At 47.1% G+C, this 18,733-nt stretch overlaps 8 protein-coding genes across 8 annotated transcripts; 4 read left to right on the top strand and 4 right to left on the bottom strand.

The window, feature by feature from the left end:
* Positions 1–2: 2 nt before the first annotated feature.
* Positions 3–2,546, top strand: N7483_001965 (putative alpha-glucosidase; the record flags this gene model as incomplete). The annotated part of the gene is made up of 1 exon (XM_057085402.1): positions 3–2,546. One exon carries the CDS (start codon positions 3–5, stop codon positions 2,544–2,546), a length of 2,544 nt encoding a protein of 847 aa, XP_056951551.1.
* Positions 2,547–3,065: 519 nt separating this feature from the next.
* Positions 3,066–4,246, bottom strand: N7483_001964 (mitochondrial 37S ribosomal protein uS2m; the record flags this gene model as incomplete). The annotated part of the gene is made up of 3 exons (XM_057085401.1): positions 3,066–3,880; positions 3,941–4,156; positions 4,216–4,246. The coding sequence occupies 3 exons, from the start codon at positions 4,244–4,246 to the stop codon at positions 3,066–3,068; spliced, it is 1,062 nt and encodes a 353-aa protein (XP_056951550.1).
* A 588-nt stretch (positions 4,247–4,834) lies between these two features.
* On the bottom strand, positions 4,835–5,479 carry hel10 (putative high expression lethality protein Hel10; the record flags this gene model as incomplete). The annotated part of the gene is made up of 2 exons (XM_057085400.1): positions 4,835–5,150; positions 5,211–5,479. 2 exons carry the CDS (start codon positions 5,477–5,479, stop codon positions 4,835–4,837), a joined length of 585 nt encoding a protein of 194 aa, XP_056951549.1.
* A 1,468-nt stretch (positions 5,480–6,947) lies between these two features.
* N7483_001962 (putative phosphoglycerate mutase family protein) lies at positions 6,948–7,674 on the top strand (the record flags this gene model as incomplete). Its single annotated transcript, XM_057085399.1, has 3 exons — positions 6,948–7,197; positions 7,269–7,491; positions 7,539–7,674. 3 exons carry the CDS (start codon positions 6,948–6,950, stop codon positions 7,672–7,674), a joined length of 609 nt encoding a protein of 202 aa, XP_056951548.1.
* Positions 7,675–8,956: 1,282 nt separating this feature from the next.
* Positions 8,957–11,321, top strand: N7483_001961 (TPR domain protein; the record flags this gene model as incomplete). Its single annotated transcript, XM_057085398.1, has 3 exons — positions 8,957–9,630; positions 9,685–10,383; positions 10,439–11,321. 3 exons carry the CDS (start codon positions 8,957–8,959, stop codon positions 11,319–11,321), a joined length of 2,256 nt encoding a protein of 751 aa, XP_056951547.1.
* Positions 11,322–12,024: 703 nt separating this feature from the next.
* N7483_001960 (putative amino acid transporter) lies at positions 12,025–13,882 on the bottom strand (the record flags this gene model as incomplete). The annotated part of the gene is made up of 2 exons (XM_057085397.1): positions 12,025–13,366; positions 13,422–13,882. The coding sequence occupies 2 exons, from the start codon at positions 13,880–13,882 to the stop codon at positions 12,025–12,027; spliced, it is 1,803 nt and encodes a 600-aa protein (XP_056951546.1).
* Positions 13,883–15,438: 1,556 nt separating this feature from the next.
* N7483_001959 (uncharacterized protein) lies at positions 15,439–15,669 on the top strand (the record flags this gene model as incomplete). The annotated part of the gene is made up of 1 exon (XM_057085396.1): positions 15,439–15,669. The coding sequence occupies one exon, from the start codon at positions 15,439–15,441 to the stop codon at positions 15,667–15,669; it is 231 nt and encodes a 76-aa protein (XP_056951545.1).
* Positions 15,670–15,708: 39 nt separating this feature from the next.
* N7483_001958 (class I SAM-dependent methyltransferase) lies at positions 15,709–17,087 on the bottom strand (the record flags this gene model as incomplete). The annotated part of the gene is made up of 8 exons (XM_057085395.1): positions 15,709–16,141; positions 16,204–16,390; positions 16,441–16,466; positions 16,527–16,652; positions 16,702–16,773; positions 16,831–16,890; positions 16,943–17,004; positions 17,064–17,087. The coding sequence occupies 8 exons, from the start codon at positions 17,085–17,087 to the stop codon at positions 15,709–15,711; spliced, it is 990 nt and encodes a 329-aa protein (XP_056951544.1).
* Between the last annotated feature and the right edge of the window lie 1,646 nt (positions 17,088–18,733).

The raw sequence follows: 18,733 nt of genomic DNA, 5'->3' as shown, positions 1-18,733 counted from the left end.
TAATGCCTCAAAAAGAATCCTCCCCTCGCGGATACCAGCTCGTGTCTTCAAGCACTGAGCAAGATGCCTCTGTGCATCTCCGCAGCACCTCCAAAAGCAAGACTCCCTTCGACTTCTCGTTCGAGGCTATCCGTCAAAACCTTTTCCGGGTGACCTTCACTTCCAAAGATCATGTTGTTCCTCCGTACCCCAGTGTCACCAAGCCCGAGACAAACCTTAAGAACATGAACATTGTTGCGAAGTCGTCAGAATCCTCAAAGACCATTGATATTGGCGGCGTCACTGCTAAGGTTGAATGGACTGAAACTCCCGTCGTTTCTCTCTCATGGACCGGCTCCGATAACCTCCTCCACCGCGATCTGCCCCTGCGCTCATACGTCGCCGATGGAGAGGGTGTTGCACACTATTCGGTCCATGACCGAGATGCTCTACACGTTGGTCTGGGCGAGAAGGCCGCTCCAATGGATCTCACTGGCCGCAACTTCCAACTCTCCGCCACCGATTGCTTCGGATACGATGCCTACAACTCTGATCCTCTATACAAACACATTCCGCTGTTGATTAAGGCAACTGCAGAGGGCTGTGTAGCTCTCTTCTCAACTACCCATGGACGTGGCGCATGGTCTGTTGGCTCAGAGATTGATGGTCTCTGGGGTCATTTCAAGATTTACCGCCAAGAGTATGGAGGTCTGGAACAATACATGATCGTTGGCAAGAATCTCCAAGAGGTTGTTCGCTCATATGCCGAGCTGGTTGGAATGCCCTTGTTGGTCCCTCGTTGGGCCTATGGTTATGTCTCTGGTGGATACAAGTACAGCGCGCTGGATGAGCCCCGTGCTTCAGACGCTCTAATCGATTTCGCCGAGACACTGCAGAAGCACGGTATTCCTTGCTCCGGACACCAAATGAGCTCCGGATACTCAATCTCCGAGCATGAGCCCAAGGTTCGCACAGTTTTCACTTGGAACTACCACCGCTTCCCCAACCCCGAAGAGTGGGTCAAGAAGATGCACGAGCATGGTATTCGTCTGATCACCAACATCAAGCCATTCCTGCTGGACTCTCACCCCGATTTCAAGCATCTCATCGATTCCCGTGGTTTCTTCCAAGATGATGACAAGGAGCCTGGCTACATGCAGTTGTGGAGTGCCGGCGGTGCTACCGGTGGTGAGGGATGTCACATCGATTTCACCTCCGAAGCTGCCTTCAAGTGGTGGTTCAATGGTGTCCAGAAGCTCAAGAAGGCTGGCATTGACGGCATGTGGAATGACAACAACGAGTACACTCTTCCCAATGACGACTGGACATTGGCTGTTGACGACTCAATGGTCAACGCGGAAGCGAAGAAGGGCGTTGCCAACACTGTCGGCCAATGGGGACGGGCTATGCACACCGAATTGATGGGCAAGTCATCCCACGATGCCTTGCTTGACATGGAACCCAACTGCCGACCTTTCGTCCTCACCCGCAGTGCCACTCCCGGTACCATGCGCTACTCTTGTAGTACCTGGTCCGGAGACAACGTCACCAGCTGGGAGAGCATGAAGGGTTCCAACGCTCTGTCTCTGAACGCTGGTATGTCCCTTATGCAATACGAAGGTCACGATATCGGTGGATTCGAGGGACCTCAGCCCTCACCCGAGCTCCTCCTCCGCTGGATCCAACTTGGATGCAACTCCATCCGCTTCACTATCAACTGCTTCAAGACTTCCCCTGACAACAACTCCGTTGGCGAGGTCATCGAGCCTTACATGTACCCTGAGATCACACCTTTGGTCCGTGATACTATCAAGCGTCGTTACGAGATCCTGCCTTACATCTACTCTCTTGGTCTCTCAAGTCATCTCACTGCTAACCCACCCCAGCGCTGGGTTGGCTGGGGCTACGAGTCTGATCCCGAGGTATGGACCAAGGCGCTCAAGTCCGGTGATCAGCAATTCTGGTTCGGTGACTCTGTTCTTGTTGGCGGTGTCTACGAGCCTGGCGTCAATGTTGCAAAGATGTATCTCCCCCGCAAGACCGGTGATGCATTTGATTACGGCTACGTGAATATGAACGCTCCTTACACATACTACGCCGCTGGCCAGTGGGTTGAGGTTCCTTCCGAGTGGCGCGAGAGTATTCCGCTCATTGCAAAGGTCGGTGGTGCTATCCCCGTTGGCAAGGACGTCCACACTCGTGTACCAGGCGATGAAACTGCCGCTTCGCTGGGTGTCAAGGAGCTGGATGACTACCGTGGTGTCGAGGTTTTCCCTCCCAAGGGATCCTCTCACGAAACCGTCTTCGAGAACTCTTGGTTCGAGGATGATGGTATTTCTCAACAGGCTAAGATCTCCAAGTACACACTCAGCTACAGCTCGACTGTGGAGAAGGTGCTTGTGCACTTCCTGCGTGATGAGAGCAGTGGCTTTGTGCCAGCTTGGAAGGAACTGGATATTGTTCTTCACCACGGTGATCAGCGTCGTGTGGTTTCTAGCTCCGGCCAGGAGATTGTGGCTAAGGGCTCTGACAAGCGTGGTCGTCTGGTGTACACTATCAAGGCTTAGAGTGTTCAATGTTGTTTTGACTTTTTTTGATCATGGGATATGATTTGGGCACTGGATAATGACTGCATATAGATGTTGGTTCGGAATATGGTACATAGGACCTCGGAATAGATTGTGATGACTCTCTTTTAATTTGAATCTCTATCGATCTCAACTTGAAGCTCCAAGGGCTTGAAATAGTACATGTATACCTGGTCGTAATACTATTTGTAATCAGATAGAAAGGAAATCGTAAATTTGAGTTGAGGTTAGTAGACATCATCTGCACTTTACAAGAAAAACAGGCTAGTTTTCTCAATTAAATCCAAAATGCATTTATGAAGCGACTTGTTAATACACAACGATGTGAAACACCAAAAAGACAATAGTCATCTATACAATACAAGAGTCCGACGCTCGAATGCATATCGCGCGGATATAGAACGAAAGCCTATCAAGACATGCAGTGAAGTACAACAGCCAAGAACCAGAAGGGTAGGCAATGGAGAAAGCAAATCAGACAGAAATCCGCTATCTCACTTAATTCTTCTTCTGACCCTCAGTACCAGGCAAAACACCGGTAAACGGATCAACCTTCAACTCATGTGCAGTAATAGGCTGATAAGTCAACTTGCCCTCCTCAGCCATCTTCAACCTCCTAGCCTGACCCGCCTGACCAGCACGACCCAGAACACCGGCAATAAGGCTCGTAGAGCGCAAACTATCATCATTGGCAGGAATGGGGTATGTGAGTCGGGTGGGATCGGCATCAGTATCACAGATACCAATAGTCGGCACATTATTCAGACCACACTCATGCAGCAGGACGACATTCTCAATAGGATTCAAACAGATAACCAAATCAGGCTTGACGGAGGGCCTATCCGCAAGATCTTGCTTGAAATCCAACAACTCCTTATCGAACGCATTAACCACCTTCGTCTCACAGTGACCCAGAATCTGTTGTCCGTTCGTCAAGGAGCCTGGAATCCATCGCTCGAAAATGTGGTATGCACCCGCTAGCTCGGCAGCACGCACAACAGCCCGCTTTTGGCCCTTGCGTGTACCCGCGAACAGAATGATTCCACCACGCGCAGCGACTTCTTCGACGACCTTGGCGGCGCGACGGAGGTAAGCGGCTGTTACGTCGAGGGAGATGATGTGCACTCCTTCACGGACACCGAAGATGTAGCGTGAGTTTTGGGGGTTCCAGCGGGAAGTCGAGTGGCCGAGGTGGGTTCCTGATGCGAGGAGGAGCTCGAGGGTGATGTCGGATGGGGAGGGAGGGTTGCGGATGACATCTTCTGGGTCGTGAGCATCTTTGACTAGAGAGCCGAGGGAGTTGAATTTAGATTCTGTGATGTGTTAGGTTAGATAGGGTCTCGATAATTCATTTGGTTCGATTTGATGCTTACTTGATTTTTCCCATTGAGTCCATTTTCCTGCGGGTGCTTGTGAGGCTTGCACGACTTCATGCAGGGGGTTCTGGGCCTTGGGGATAGGGGTAGCAGTCGGCAATGGCTCAATTGACTCCAGTGTAGGGGTCTGGATGGCTGTGTCAACTGGAATTTCGGAGGAGAAAAAGCGGCTGGAAGCCGGAGCGCGGCGACTCAGGGCCAGTAATTGGCGGCCTATAAGCAATTTAGTTCGAGGCTCATATAGGAATACCTGAGTTTGCGATGACACTCACTCTGCCGCACACCTAGTTGCCGAACAATCATGTTGATTACTTGTTATGGATGATAACCTGTTGAGTCGTGTTGGAAGACTTGCGTTCTCCGCGAACTTTTGTCGGACTTGGCGGTAGCCTCAGGCAGACAGAGATATTCACACCTGGTATATCAGGCATTCAAATATTGAGCCTGAGGCATTAATAGAATTACGCTGTTCCTAATATGGCAGTCACCTCAGGTGATCCAGCTGAGTCAGCAACGAATCATCAACCCCGCGGCGCAGTGGCAAATTGATCCTTACATGAACTAATTTAATTCGTCGATCAGATACGGAAGCATAGCAGATCAAACTGGGGAAAGTATATAAATCTGATCCTCTTGGGAATGCTTATTATCGATGCGAGAATGATACAAATGAAGGCTATTGAATTAAGCCAGTGATAAAGGGCCAAAGAAGCAATTCGAGGATCAAAACATAAGCCAACCCGTGCCCCGCAATAATAGCAAATTCAGAAAAAGAAATAGGAAATTCATGAGCGTCTCAAGGTCATCACGATGTAGATGCTAGCAATGTAAAAAAGATAAAACAATAAGAAGCAAGACCATCTGCGGGCCAGGTATCAAAATTCAGGCAATTTAGCGCTTGAAGAAGCCGCCGAGCTGGTCCATCATGTTGTTGCCGCCCTGAGGGGCAGGGCCGGGGCCGCCGTAGGGACCACCTGGACCACCCTGGGGAGGAGCCTGATCCCGGTTGTGCTTCTTGATGGCATCCTCCGCAATGCTACCCATAATGGCTCCACCGATCGTTCCGAGGAAGCCGTGGTTGGCCTTGTGACCGGCCCAACCACCAGCGGCACCACCGGCAAGAGCGCCGGCAAGACCACGCTCACCCTCCTGAGCCTCACCGGGAGCACCCTGCTGCTGCTGGTGCTGCTGCTGTTCGCCGTAGTATCTGGGAAGATGTCAGTGTTTGTTTATAGTGTGATTCAGAAAATGTGGGGGCGAGACATACCCCTCTCGGGAACCTTCCTGGCCGTAGTGCTGCTGCTCGCCACCATACTGCTGCTGGTGCTGAGGCTGCTGCTGGTTGTAGTAGTCGTTGGAACCACCCTGCTGCTGCTGGTAGCCTTGCTGGGGCTGCTGGTTGTAGTACTCGTTGGAGCCGCCCTGCTGGGGGTAACCGCCTTGCTGACCGTAGCCTTGCTGCTGAGGGTAACCACCCTGCTGCTGCTGGTGGTTGTAACCCTGGTTGTACTGGTTGTTGTCGTAGTAGCCAGACATGATGAAGGATGTGAAGTGTGGTAAAGTGTGGTAGAGTAGATTGAAAGTGAAAGTTGGATTGGAAGTTTGGAGGACGGAAGTTGATGGGAAAAGGAATGAGGGCAAAGAGAGAAATGACCTTTTTATAAGAGATGACCACAGGGCTGACTGGGGCGGACACCCCACATGGCCACGCAAATTGACGGAACGCCGAGAACTTTCAAGAGGCGCAGTTTCGCACTTTCACACAGCCAACTTGACTCAGCCTTGACACTAAGCACCGCCACAGATCCCCTATTTATTTATTTTTTACTTACATTTGTTGTATAATTACGGTCCCTTTCATTATGCGCTGCATGTGGCTATGCCGACGGCAATGCGGAACTAAAAATACTACATACGCGTCCTTCCAGTAGGAATCTCGGTTCGGATCTTCGAAATTGTTCCATGAATGTTCTATTGTTGCGCGCCAAGTCGGCCTTCGTCATACTCATTTCCTTTGATTCTAGTTGCCTAGCGCGCTAAGCCACCGCTATTATACGGAGTCAGATTGTTCTGTTGCCCTGTCCTACGAGTGCCGTATTCCGTGCTCCACCCGCCGAACAGAATACCCTTCTAAGCGCTGTCAGAAGTATCACTGGGCAGTGTTTACCCGCTATGTCATCGAAGCCTTGATTCAGCTGAAGACGAATACGAGAGCGAAATACCTACTACATATAGTCGAATCGACTTGACGCTTTCCAAGGTTGGGTCTATGCATAAAGTCAACCTATAGATCATTCCGGCAGGTCCGGTGACAGAAGAAATGACCATCCCGCATCCGCGGTACAACGTGAACTTATTTTGAACTTATTCCAACGCCTCTCTCGTCTCATTGGTTTGAATTATCAACTCTTTGGTAGAAGGTTCTGTTTCAACAACTATTGCAATTCTCTTTTCCTTCAACCCCGATTTATGCCCGGGACCATCCGTGCCGCAACGGAGTAAGGAATACCCAACACCGAATGCCAAGTACCAAGCAGAAAAATCCCAACATCTAGCCGTGATCAAGTGGACTCGTTTAACATTCCTTATCCAATCATTCAAACCGTAGGGCTGAAGTCTCTCGAACCACTTCCCCCTTACCGGCCCGATATCCCATGCACTCCTCGTCATTGCTCAATACAGTCCTTGCGATCCACTTCTACCCATTTTTTCACCTTCACGATCGTGGTCCGACACACCATAGAGATCAAGATGGTGAGTTTCCTAAGGTATACTAGTACTACTTAGTAGTAGTGTAAATGTTAAACTCAATATGAAAAAAAAATTTCTCAAGCTTCACCAGAGAAAATATATCCTGGTTCAAAAATCTCCAGCTGCGCATTCGAATTGAAGTTTGAGTATTTCAAACCGTGATTTGATCACGATAGCACATCCATCTAATACTTGGATACTTTGAACCATACTAGCAATATTCGAGTCATTGGGATCTGAGTCGAAGATCAAAATGCTCCTCTCCTCAATCTGGTCACTATCTCTCTGCCTCTTCTCAGCAGCAGGCGCCCTTGCAGCAAAGAATGACCAAGTCCACCATCCGACAGTCTATCTGATTCGCCATGGCGAGAAGCCCGCAGACCCAGGCAACCACGAGTTAACCCTGGAAGGGCTCAAGCGCGCACAATGTCTGCGCCAAGTCTTCGGTGCCAAGTCAGAATATAATATTGGGTATATCATGGCGCCAAAAATGAAATCTAGTAGTAAGTCAAGGTGACACCTGATTTCCAAGGTAGTGAATGTTAACTAACGTGAATGATTTCTTTTTGTATAGATGGTGGGCATGGTCGAGCATTCAAAACCGTGCAACCTCTCGCAGCAGATCTAGGACTGGATGTAGATATGCATTGCGGGCGCAAGAACACCGATTGCGTCGCTGATGCGATCAGGTCGTATGATGGCGCTGGAGATATTCTGGTCTCATGGCGACATACGAATATGGGCCAGATTCAGGCAGCGCTGGGGTCTGATGAGCCGGTGGAGTACCCGGATGATCGGTGAGTGACTTTCAAGTTCATATTCGATTTTTTATTTTGCTTGGCAGTGGTATTAACGAGTCGTGTAGATATGATTTGGTTTGGACGATTCCGTATCCATATCATAGAATTACGGTCACGCAAAGTGAGAAATGTCCTGGATTGGATGCTAGGGACCATCCTGATCTCGTGGTTCAGTATTGATGTCGAAATAATCTTGTGAAGTATCATAATGGATCGTCTTGCGTGGAGAAGACGGACTGCAGGCCGTGAAAAGAGCCAGATCGGGATTTGAGATTATACGAAAAGGGCGAACCTAGACAAATCAGTCACTGTATATAATTAGCAACATAAAAATTTGAAGATCAACCGATTGAGGAAATCCCGTGGATATTCGGATTTAGTTGAGCGCTAGAGTTGTAAGCAGATTTCGGTTCACGTATTACAGCCCTGTGGCTGTGCCCAGGTGGTGAACTGCAGTAGGCTCGGACATATGTCATAAACCGAGCTGAGCAGCTTTGACCTCCGGTGGCGAAGCAAAGTCGCGGATTTAACCACTTTGGTGCACTTAAAACATGCTAGACTGTCGATCTGCCGTATTGATATTGGGGGGCAGGATTTGTCCCCGGTCTAGGCTTCAGGTTGATTGCTTTCCGTTTCTGAGGTCCCGAAGTCTCCAGATTGGCTTCAGTAACTAATTCCTTAAACAACCTAGTTTCAATATTCGATAGTTGATGCCAGAGTAATGCTATTATGAACCTGGGAATAAAAATCAAGGCTTAAGAAATCTCCAAAGAACATTCCGTTGTTATACTTACTTGATGATAGATTTAAGGCCTGTTCAGGTGTCAGTGGGCAACACTCTCCAACTTGAGCTCGAACTTGAAGGTTCATAAGAGCATCGTGATATGATTCTTTTGATAAAGTCACGATCGGTAACCAGCTCATGCTTTCCTATTTCAGGTGGACGACCATGGAATGATTAGCAGACATCATGACCAGAATACAATTTAGCATCGTCATGAAATCTTTGAGCTAGCTCTCCCGTCTTATTTGAGCCAAGTACTATATTCGTTGAACGTATGCCATTGGCAAAGCTAGACTCTGTAATTTATCAGCTTCTCTGGCACAATTTTCAATATGATTTCATCTGTCAATGCATGAAATGATTGTATCAAACGGGTGAGGTGCTCCTTTCAAGGTTCCCATCAAACAGTGTCAACCGGTGATATCCCTTAATGCTTGCTTGTCCGTTTGCCCAACTCTTTGACAAATTCCTACCTTTGTCACTTCATCTACCTCAACCCATCTCTTAAATACCAACGCATCTGCTGAGAATCCAAGAGATCATTCTTTTCTTCTTGACTTCTGACATTATTTCTCAACTTGAAGCTTCGTTCCCACAGTTTGTTAAGTCTCGCAGCTTCAATATCTCCAGTTATCAACACCAGACCTACCACTGGCATTTTTGCCACCTTGTTTCAACATGGATATCCATGACATGTCTGATATTCCGGAGTCTTTCGCTTTGCTGCAAAAGCATAAGGGAATCATCGACAAGAACCAAGAATTGAAGGGCCAAAGGGCAACGCCCAAGAGCTCAAGATCTGAAACTGTCACCCAGTTTATGGCGACCCGAAATTCGCACCTCGTGAACGATGTCAGAGGGGTTTCAGACTCTGTGAGCGTTCAATCTTCTTACCTTCCTCTTGCCTACCCTCCGTCCACTGCCCCTTTCAATGAACTCAACAAGATGATGTTGGAAGATCTTTCTCTTGAAACTCATCACCGGGGACGATATCTTCTTTTGAGGACAGTTACCCCAGCAGACATCATAACTGGTGTGTCAGTGATTGCTGAGGATGAGGATACAAGAGTTGCTTTGCTCGTACTCTATAACCAGGGCGAAGAACTGTCGAAATTAATTGAGCTCGGTACTGTGTTGGTGGTGAAGGAGCCTTATCTGAAGGTTTTGGCAGACGAAGATTATTGCATTCACGTTGACCACATTTCGGATCTTATCATCGTTCCTGACTTCGATGAATGTGTGCCATTGTGTTGGAGACCTCAAATCACTTCCGCTGATGATTCGTCTGCTCTCTGGAAGGACAAAGGGAATGAGTTCTTCGATGCAAGCTCATACTGGCTTGCCATTCAGTGGTAAGTTCAATGCAATAAATTTTATGACATTCCCAGGGCTGATTATGACTAAAGTTATACCAAGGCACTAGAACGAAATCCACCTCAAGATCTCATGGCCAAGATTCTGTTGAACCGTGCTCTTTGTTGTCTCAAAACTCACCAATTCGACGCAGCCATCCTGGATGCTGATTCTGTGTTACAGAGTTCTGAACTCTCCGAAAAGGCACTTCTTCGAAAAGCTCAAGCTCTGTACTATCTTCGGAGATATTCAGAATCTTGTGAGACTCACAAGTTACTTGCTGAGAACTATCCGGAGAACTCTTTGGCTCAACACGAATTCCAACGTGCATCTGCCCGCCTTGCTGAACAAGAGACTGGAAAATACGAATTCAAGAAAATGATTCTGGAAGCTCAGAAGCGTCACCCTCCACATCTCGAGCGCGGCACTTACGTTGGTCCGGTAACAATCAAGGCTACTGAGTCTCATGGAAAGGGTTTATTCACTACCGAAGCCGTGAAAGCTGGTGATCTTTTGCTCTGCGAAAAGGCATTTGGTCATGCATATCATGATGAAAAGGATCAAGGTGGACTGACATTACTGATGAATTACGACAGTAACAGGATGGCGCTTGGTTCTCAAGTAAACCTTATTGAGACGATCGTGAGAAAGCTTCACAAAAGCCCATCGCTGGTATCTGAGTACATTGACCTTCACCATGGGACATACGACGCTTCCAATATCCGAGTCGATGGAAACGCCGTTGTGGACACGTATGTATACTCCACTAACAACATTCACTAGCCTGCGAATACTGAAATCTCACAGGTTCCTCGTTCAAAAGATAATCGACTTGAACTGTTTCGGCTGTCCCCTTCTGTCGCGTGACAGCCATATCAAAGTACTGTGCGACCCTCGAATATACGCCACAGAAAACAAGAAATTCTACTCAACTGGAATCTGGTGCATGGCATCATACATAAACCACTCTTGTTTGTGTAACATTCGACGTTCATTCATTGGGGACATGATGATCATTCGCGCCAGCAAAGATATCCCGCCAGATACTGAAATCACCTTCTGGTACGGATCGCCCCTTGCAAACACAAGGGGAATACCTGCAAACTTGGAAAAATGGGGCTTCGAGTGCGACTGCGCATCCTGTCAAGATATCCGAGGTCTGAGTGAGAATGTTGCATCTACTCGACAGAGACTTTATGCGGACATAGAACATTTGCTCAAGGCGGATGAAATCAAGTTGCTAACAATTCAGAAAACAAATAGCAAAATTGCAAAAACCTACTCTCGGCCTCAGTCTGAAGTTCCCCGTCTTTTAGTTTGGCCAGCCTACCTGGCTCTCACTGCCATCTGGCTCAAATATGACAAATTTGAAAAGGCGATCAAATTTGGACTTAAGGCCCTGGCAGCGCTTGGCTTTGTGATAGATGGCGGTCTAATTTCTGATACCCAACTGGAGGTAAAGACTTGGGGATTGATGACTGATGGTGTGGTTGGGTGCTGGATGCTTCTCAGTCACGCATACAGTCATGTGTCGCCTCGGCTTGCGACCCAGGCCAAGGAATATACTAAAACCAGTTACAAGATTTGTGTTGGAGAAGACGAGACGTTCGATGAGACATATGGCAAGCACTCGCCGCGATCTGATGGGTTACTCTTCAAATCCGTTCCTCGTAAGTCGACGGCAAGGTAGTGGACATTGGTGCCAGTTTGAACCAGGGATAAAATTTTGGAAAAGAAAAAAAGAGATAGATAGACCATTGAAACTTGAATGGAAACGTTTGAATATTGAAAAAAAAAGATTGGACCTTGGAATCAGATTGAACCACTAAAAGAAAATCGTCCTGACTTTCACGTTATTAGCATAATATGCATCCAGACTCTGGAGTACCTAAGATATGAAGCCTTTCCCCCCCAACCCATCAATTGATCGCTACTAGTAAGCCATGTGTAATTAATCAATTTCGATGCAAGCTCTCCACTGTACATTATAAAAGCTTCTAGGTAGAAAAGTTTGTTCTAAATAATTATCTCAAGAATTGATATTGTAATACGGGAGAAAGTCCAAGGCGTCACGATTTTTCAGTCAAGAAGAGAGATTTTGAAATAACTCACCTATAATAAAATACAATACGATATTATTTGTCTCGATCATTACATGCTAGGCCTAATCAGGGCATCGGGGCCGAGTTTCAACTTTTCTATTGAGCCCCGTAGTGGAACGACTTTGGAATCCTTCAGATTAATTAATTACTTGATAATTTAATGAAATGAGAAATGGACTCTGTGCCATCTACATTAACATAATAAATTGATCACTATCTTCAAAAACTCATCTCTTCACTACTTTACACATACTAGTTATACAATAACCAACATAATCTCACTTAAATAACCTAACCATCCAAAGGACTGTGGCAGGTGAACGCGGTAGTAACGCTCGACGCGTACGAAGCCTTCAATGAGATGATAGCGGAGTAAGCACCAAGACCAGCCAAAGACAGCGCACCCAAGAAGTAGAACACATTGAAGGTGCTAAGAACCATGCGCTTGGTGCCCATGCTGCGGAATCCACGAGCGAAACGCTTGAAGCCTCGGTCTTGGAGCACGGTCGCACCAGTGGTAGGATCAAAGCCTTCACCATCTGCCAAGGCGTATTTCTGGACCCAGAAAAGTGTTGCCAGCATCGGAGGGAAGGTGTAAGTGAACTGCAGAATACAGAATGCAGCAACAACAGTCGTAAGACCAGAGAAACTGGGAATACCGGCAGCCAGGACGAACGCGATGGCCCAGTAGACTGGGATCAGGGCGACCCACATGAACTTGCCAGTTCTGGTTGTGAGAGGAGGGAAGCGGAAGAACTCGACGAAGATATTGCTGTAGATAACCTTGACACCGATGTTACCGTACAGACCGGCAGCGATAACACCAGACAACATAGCAAAGACGTTACCAGTGGTCTGGATGCTGTACTTGCTGATACCGAGGTAGGTAGGGTTGATGGAGTACTGTCCCTGGTAGCCGTACATGAACAGACCGTAGAACATGTAGCAAACGTAGATGAATGTCTGCGCAGCCCACATTCCGGACAAGAAATCCTTGGGACGCTTCATTTCGGCCATGAACTCGGGGAAAACCATCGCACCACCGTAGGCGAAGACAGCCTGCATCGCACCGCTAATGGTTGCAGTGAAATCACTAGGATCCGGAAGACCGGCGGTGGTTTTAACGGGAGGCCAGGAGATGGATCCATCGGCGTTCGTGATAGGCATGACTGATGATCCATTGCCGATGGTGATGCCCGCAGTCTCGGTGTAAGCAGTGTAGTTGGGAGGAGTGTGAGCACCACCACCCATAGTGACAAACATGCAAAGCAGATTCAGCCAAACAGCAGCGTTGGCGAGCCATCCAAACTTTTGTAGGGTACGGACCTGACCAAGGAAGAATCCAACAAGTGCCCAGATCAAACAGCAGATGATGTAGCAGAGCTTGAACTTGGCTGCTTGAGACAAGGCCTCTCCGTTAGAAATCACAATCAGACCAACGTTTAACAATAGCTGAACACTTTGGAGGAAGTTGAACAAGTGGCGCATCCATGGGCCGTAGAGACGAAAGCCCATATCACCAAAGCTGCGAAGGGGGAATTGGTACGAGTCCAAGCCGAGGAAGGTATCCCAAAGAAGGTATCCAGAGTATCCAGCAAGGCCAGCGAAAACAGTGTATAAAGCGATACCGGGACTATGAACTATTAGTCAGGAAGGAATATTGATTGCAAAGAAGTGACACAACTTACCCCCAACCCATAGTCGCAAATGCGTAAGGGAGACCGAATGGACCCAGAATATCAGTAGTGATCAGATAAAAGATCGCACCACGAGTAGCAGTTCTTAGGGCACGCGACGCATTACTCCACTCGTCATCGGTAATCGTCATGCGGGTTGCTGGATCACTGGTATTCAATGCAGTAGCATCCTTGCCTCCCTCAATTTTTTGAACACCGCCATCACTCTTAGGTGGGAAAAGAATGGTGAGAAATCCAGTCTCCGGGGTAGTGGAATTGTCCTCCTCGACACGAGTCAGGTTCGCATAGTGATGATATTCCTCAAAGGTAACAGAGGTATCGTGCAGCCTGCGATGTTGGGGGCGAACGGTACCAGGACCGGGGGAGTCAACAGGGAAGCTATCAATGGCCTCACGCTCTTTCTCGTGAAGGCGAACATCGCCGTCTGCGGCCAAGCTTCCAAGCTGAGACATTGCTGTCAAAGAACGACCAGCGGATTAGAGAAGGGAACTATGGAAAGTCTGGGTGAAGAAAAGAAAGACGTGCCGAGAGAAGAAAAGAAGCATGCGAGCGGGCCAGACGGAGATTTTTATTTCACAAAGACCGAGTGGGGTGACAACTCGTGCAGAGCCGGGGTTATCGGAGGCGATATTAACCCAATAAAAAGGCATGCAAGTATCGAAGGAAGCCTGGCCGGCTGTACACCCAATAAGGAAAGGCGGCAACCTGCACCAGCCTTTTAATTTGGCCTGGAGGTCGCCTATTCGTGGTAGATACGGGGGTGGAAATGACCAGTTAACCAAGAAAAGCCAAGTGCGCTTAAGCATCGATGGCTTCTCCTGGGCAGCGATGAAATCCATTGGTGGTGATTCTGGTTACTGGGCGTGGAGACTGTGGGGGGGGGGGTTACATCTGCCATATCTCTCATTTGAACCAGTTAAAATGATTCGGATTCGCCGCCAAAACCATTTTAACTCCAGGGTTCGTTATGGGGGCGAATTTTGTCGAGAACACGCCAGAATGCGCCCCACAAGAAGAAAAATTCAAAAGCTATCGTGGAGCTTCCAAGAAAAATTGGCACTTGGCAAAGAGGAGACCTATTGTGGATTAGAATTTCAAGGCGATCATAATAATAAACCAAAAAAATATGAATTCGAAGACTCACTTCAGGTCTGACATGATAAAAAAGAGAAGAGTGAAGGAGTTGAAAAAAGTACAAAGTAGAAATGCACAGACCAACTATCTCGCTCGCCACCTTCCTAATCTGTATTTCTCTTACACTTTATATTCTTTCGACCCGAGGCTTAACTTAAGCCATGGTCCACATTAACCACATTTGACATAGTTTCGCCCTATCGATGCTTCTGGACATTTGATCTTTTTACGTTTAGAATTGACATTTCTCTTCCAAGGTATCCATGATTCCACATGGCCTGGTTGCACGAACCTTGAATCTCCAGATTTTCCCCGCAATTGTCGATCGATACTATGAGATACAAAGAAGAATCAGATCGGGGCTCGAGAACTGATGACATAAAAGACTTTCTTTAATGAAAAACCTTAGAATAGCCTTTAATAGGCGGTTAGAGACGGTTCGGCAGGCGACGGCATTGATAGTCTTGAGTTCAAGTTCTAACTCCGAGTCAACTTGGAAACAATCTATTCTTTCTGCTACTAGTACTAAATCACAAGTGTTATGCAGGGGGAAATTGAGTAAATCCGAGTACAACCTCGGAAATTGGCTCGTGGATGATCATAATATTTCAACAAGTCTGAATAAAACAAACCCCCTTAAACTCCCCCATGATGATACGTTATATGCATGCGAAATAGATTCCACAATACCCTCTGGGAAACAGTAACCTTGGAACCTGAACGCCAAAGACTCCAAACTGCAATGCTATGTAGAAATATAGAAAGGGGCAAAAAAAGGAAACTGAATCAAATATGCCCACCTGGAGATCCTGAAATGCGCCGAGGTCCATCTGTATGCCGCGTACCACTCTCAAATGTACCCATAGGACTTGAAATGGGTGGACGGCTATCTAATCGCAACGAATCGCCGGATTTTATCAATGGCGATCTCGACATAGACTTGCTATTCCGCCATGTATCAGGCTTCAGCTGCGGCGAACTGAAGTCTGACTGTGCTCGCAAATTCGTGAATTCAACGGACATGGCAGTCGGTGAGCGTGAGGCATTTGAATCTCGAGGAATTTCACCAGGATACGGTTTTCGAGCCCATATTCGTCGTCTGTGATAATAATAAGTATAATCCAAGTATACTGCATTATAGTACTTACGCCTTATGATAGCAGTGATATTTGCCCTGCCGAATCTCATTGCGCACCTCGGCACAAAACACGTACACTTCTTCCTTTGTCCATGGTTTAGGGGTGCCGTAGTTCGTAAGTAACCACATACACCAACCTTCCATACCGGACATCCAATGCCGGACATTGATAAATCCCGCTTCTTTAATTCGCTCATCCTTTGGCCATGGGCCGATGGGCCACTTGTAGACTCTTTCATGTACGTCCACAAAGCCCATTTGTCGTATACTCGACGACATCGTCGATATTATTTCGCAGGAGCGACCGGCTCGCTCACCGCATTCTTTTATTAGACGTCCCCATGATGCAAGGGCACTATCTGGAGGTAATGATCCGTCATCACTCTCGACAAACGGTCCGATTTCAAATTGCTCTAGCCATCCGCCCGGTTTGAGTTTGCTGTATATTAGCGTTAGACGTGTCAGACGTGAAAAATCGTGGTAGGGATGTGTCAGACATACTTGTAACACTGTTGATACAGGTTTGTCCATTCGGAGGAATCGAATGATCCAATCATGTTTGCCATGTGAATTAGGTCGAATTCTTCGCGCCATGTCCATTCTTCTAGAATGTCGTCCACTTCGAAGACGCAGTTGGGTGGTGTCCAGACGACCGGTGGTGGGTAAAGATCAACTCCACGCACAGTGCCTAGAATTGTTAAACAAACATTCTGGTCACACAAATTGAAGAAAGCTCACTATTAGGATATCTGTCCGCCACATCCCTAGTTTCATTTATTAGCTCTTCTTTCCCTCGTACTTCTGAAAGTAGCTTGGATACTTACATCGCCCATGTACCTTTCCCGGTTCCAATATCCAAGATGTGCATAGAATCATCTGGATTTTTGCCAATAGGGGATGAGAAAAGCGGATTTGCTTTATGGTAGTTCAATATCATATCCACGAGGTGTCTAAAACAATTAGTGACCGATGACTTTATCTCGAGTGATACAAAAATACCCTGCTTCGTATGTTTCGAATTGTAGTTCATCGGATGGGATAATGTATTCCTTGTTCCGAAGAGATTGATACCTGATCCACATCCCATTAGACTAGCACACATCGATCCTCTTCTTTGGCTAAACTCACCTCCGACCATTAGAGATGAGACCTTCATAGATCGATGACCCAATGGATTTCGTATCGGTGCTGTACATCGATGTGAGATCACGTGAGGGCATCGACAATGTTGAAACCTTACCTTTGCCAATCAAAATCATCCGGACTGTATGCGTTATCACTTTCATAATGATAGTCCCCGTCCTACATGGGTCATGTCAGTGCGGAAGTTATGATATGCCTATATTAAGGGTGACATATACCACTGCAATCGGCTCATCGGCCATGCTGGAGAAGAGACGACGATTTGAAGCTTGAAGCTATTGTTGAAACTTGCAGGGCCCAGGATTGAGGAAGAAAAGAATAAGTTGAATCCCAGTTGAGTATGCAGCACAATGGGAAAAGTGCAATAACTAATAAGAATTCATTGTTGTACTGCCCATTCAACAGTGGAGTACCAGGCCAGGGGTGATTGATTTTGTTTTAACGGAGCGCCCCGCACCCTCCCTGTCTCCCTCGCCCACCTTGAGATGCGGATATCTCGGGGTCTTGCACCCTCTACCCCGGAATCACGATGACACCTCGAAACCCTCTGAAAACCTCGAATACTATATCCAAACTAGAGCTGGTAGCTCTGCAAACTGGCGAGTGTATATTTCCGTACGTGCTGGGGAGTTGGGGATGAGGAACTTCAACCAGTTTCCGCACACACGAGGAGTCGTCAATCTACGCGAATAGTGCATGTCCGAAGGGCCGAAAATCGTGCCCAATAGATGGCAGGTGGTGGAGCATTGGAGTAGGAAGCACTTGGCCACGACCCGACAGTCTGGGTCGGCCCCAAGCACACTAAAAATGCTCTGATCCAGACAGGGCCCACGGGGGGTTTTCACACGGTGTGAGAGACTAAATTTTCTGGTACATCGTTTACTAAACCCACAATTTGGCGATCAAGATGGGGCAAAATCTTGTTTCTCAATAGTTTTAGATCCAAGGCCATGGAGTAGGGTCATTGGGATTGAAGCTAGTGACATTTTTTGGAGCAATTCGAAAAAGGTGAAATTCTTGTCCAAGGCGCTGTAGGACACCGCTCGTGGCACCCAAAGTACCTAAATCCCTGTCCAGGTGGCGGATCTATCATTCGAGCTCGGAGTATACATACCTCTACCTTGCAGAAAAGACACGCAACCTTTTTCAGGATTCAAACATGGTCCCGTGCACTCTGGGGTTGATTTATCTGATCCATGACCCATTCTTATTCCAGCCTCTTGACCTGTTTCATCTTGTATCACGAGACCAGTGACATTTGACATTGTAAGCGATCAATTTGACGAATCATATAGAGTCGAACTTGGTCCCAGATACTCGGTACACCTACACCGCACAATCCAGAGAGAATAAATTCAATGTTCGTATTAGTTTATTCATCATGGGGCGCCTAAAGTTAAAATCCTAGTTTCGGAGCTGTGATTATAGAGCCGCACAGGAATGCAGGGGCCAAGTGCTTCCAATGTGACTTCAGAAATGCCTTGCTCTAATATCATAATTTGTACGGAGTACGGAGTATTCCGTGGCAGTCACCGTTTTCTACTATTTTAATCTGCGGTAGCCCGATATCCAATCACAAGGTTTGAAGGCAAGTTCAAGTTAGTAATCCAAATCGAGGTCTCTCGGGGTCTGGAAATAACGAGTTTCTTCTCACGTATATCATAACATCAAAGATAGTACTTTCAAGTGTCTCGTACACAAAACTTGATGATTAATGATTGAGCATTACTTAGTAGACCAGTTGACACACTGAATTAGATCTTTGGCATTCTATTGCCTATGGCGAATTAGAGATCTCGACGTCAGCAATAAATCAGCAAAGATGTGGATCCCACTAAACCCAATTTGGTCATTTCAACCACTTACTGATGATCGATAATGATTCCAT

The sequence above is a fragment of the Penicillium malachiteum genome (assembly GCF_028827825.1).
Source record: "Penicillium malachiteum strain IBT 17515 chromosome Unknown utg000001l:1.0-8184562.0:1.0-8186909.0, whole genome shotgun sequence".
NCBI classification, from domain to species: Eukaryota; Fungi; Ascomycota; class Eurotiomycetes; order Eurotiales; family Aspergillaceae; genus Penicillium; species Penicillium malachiteum.
The sequence above is the reverse complement of the archived record's forward strand: the minus strand, read 5'-3'. Positions and strand labels throughout refer to the sequence as shown.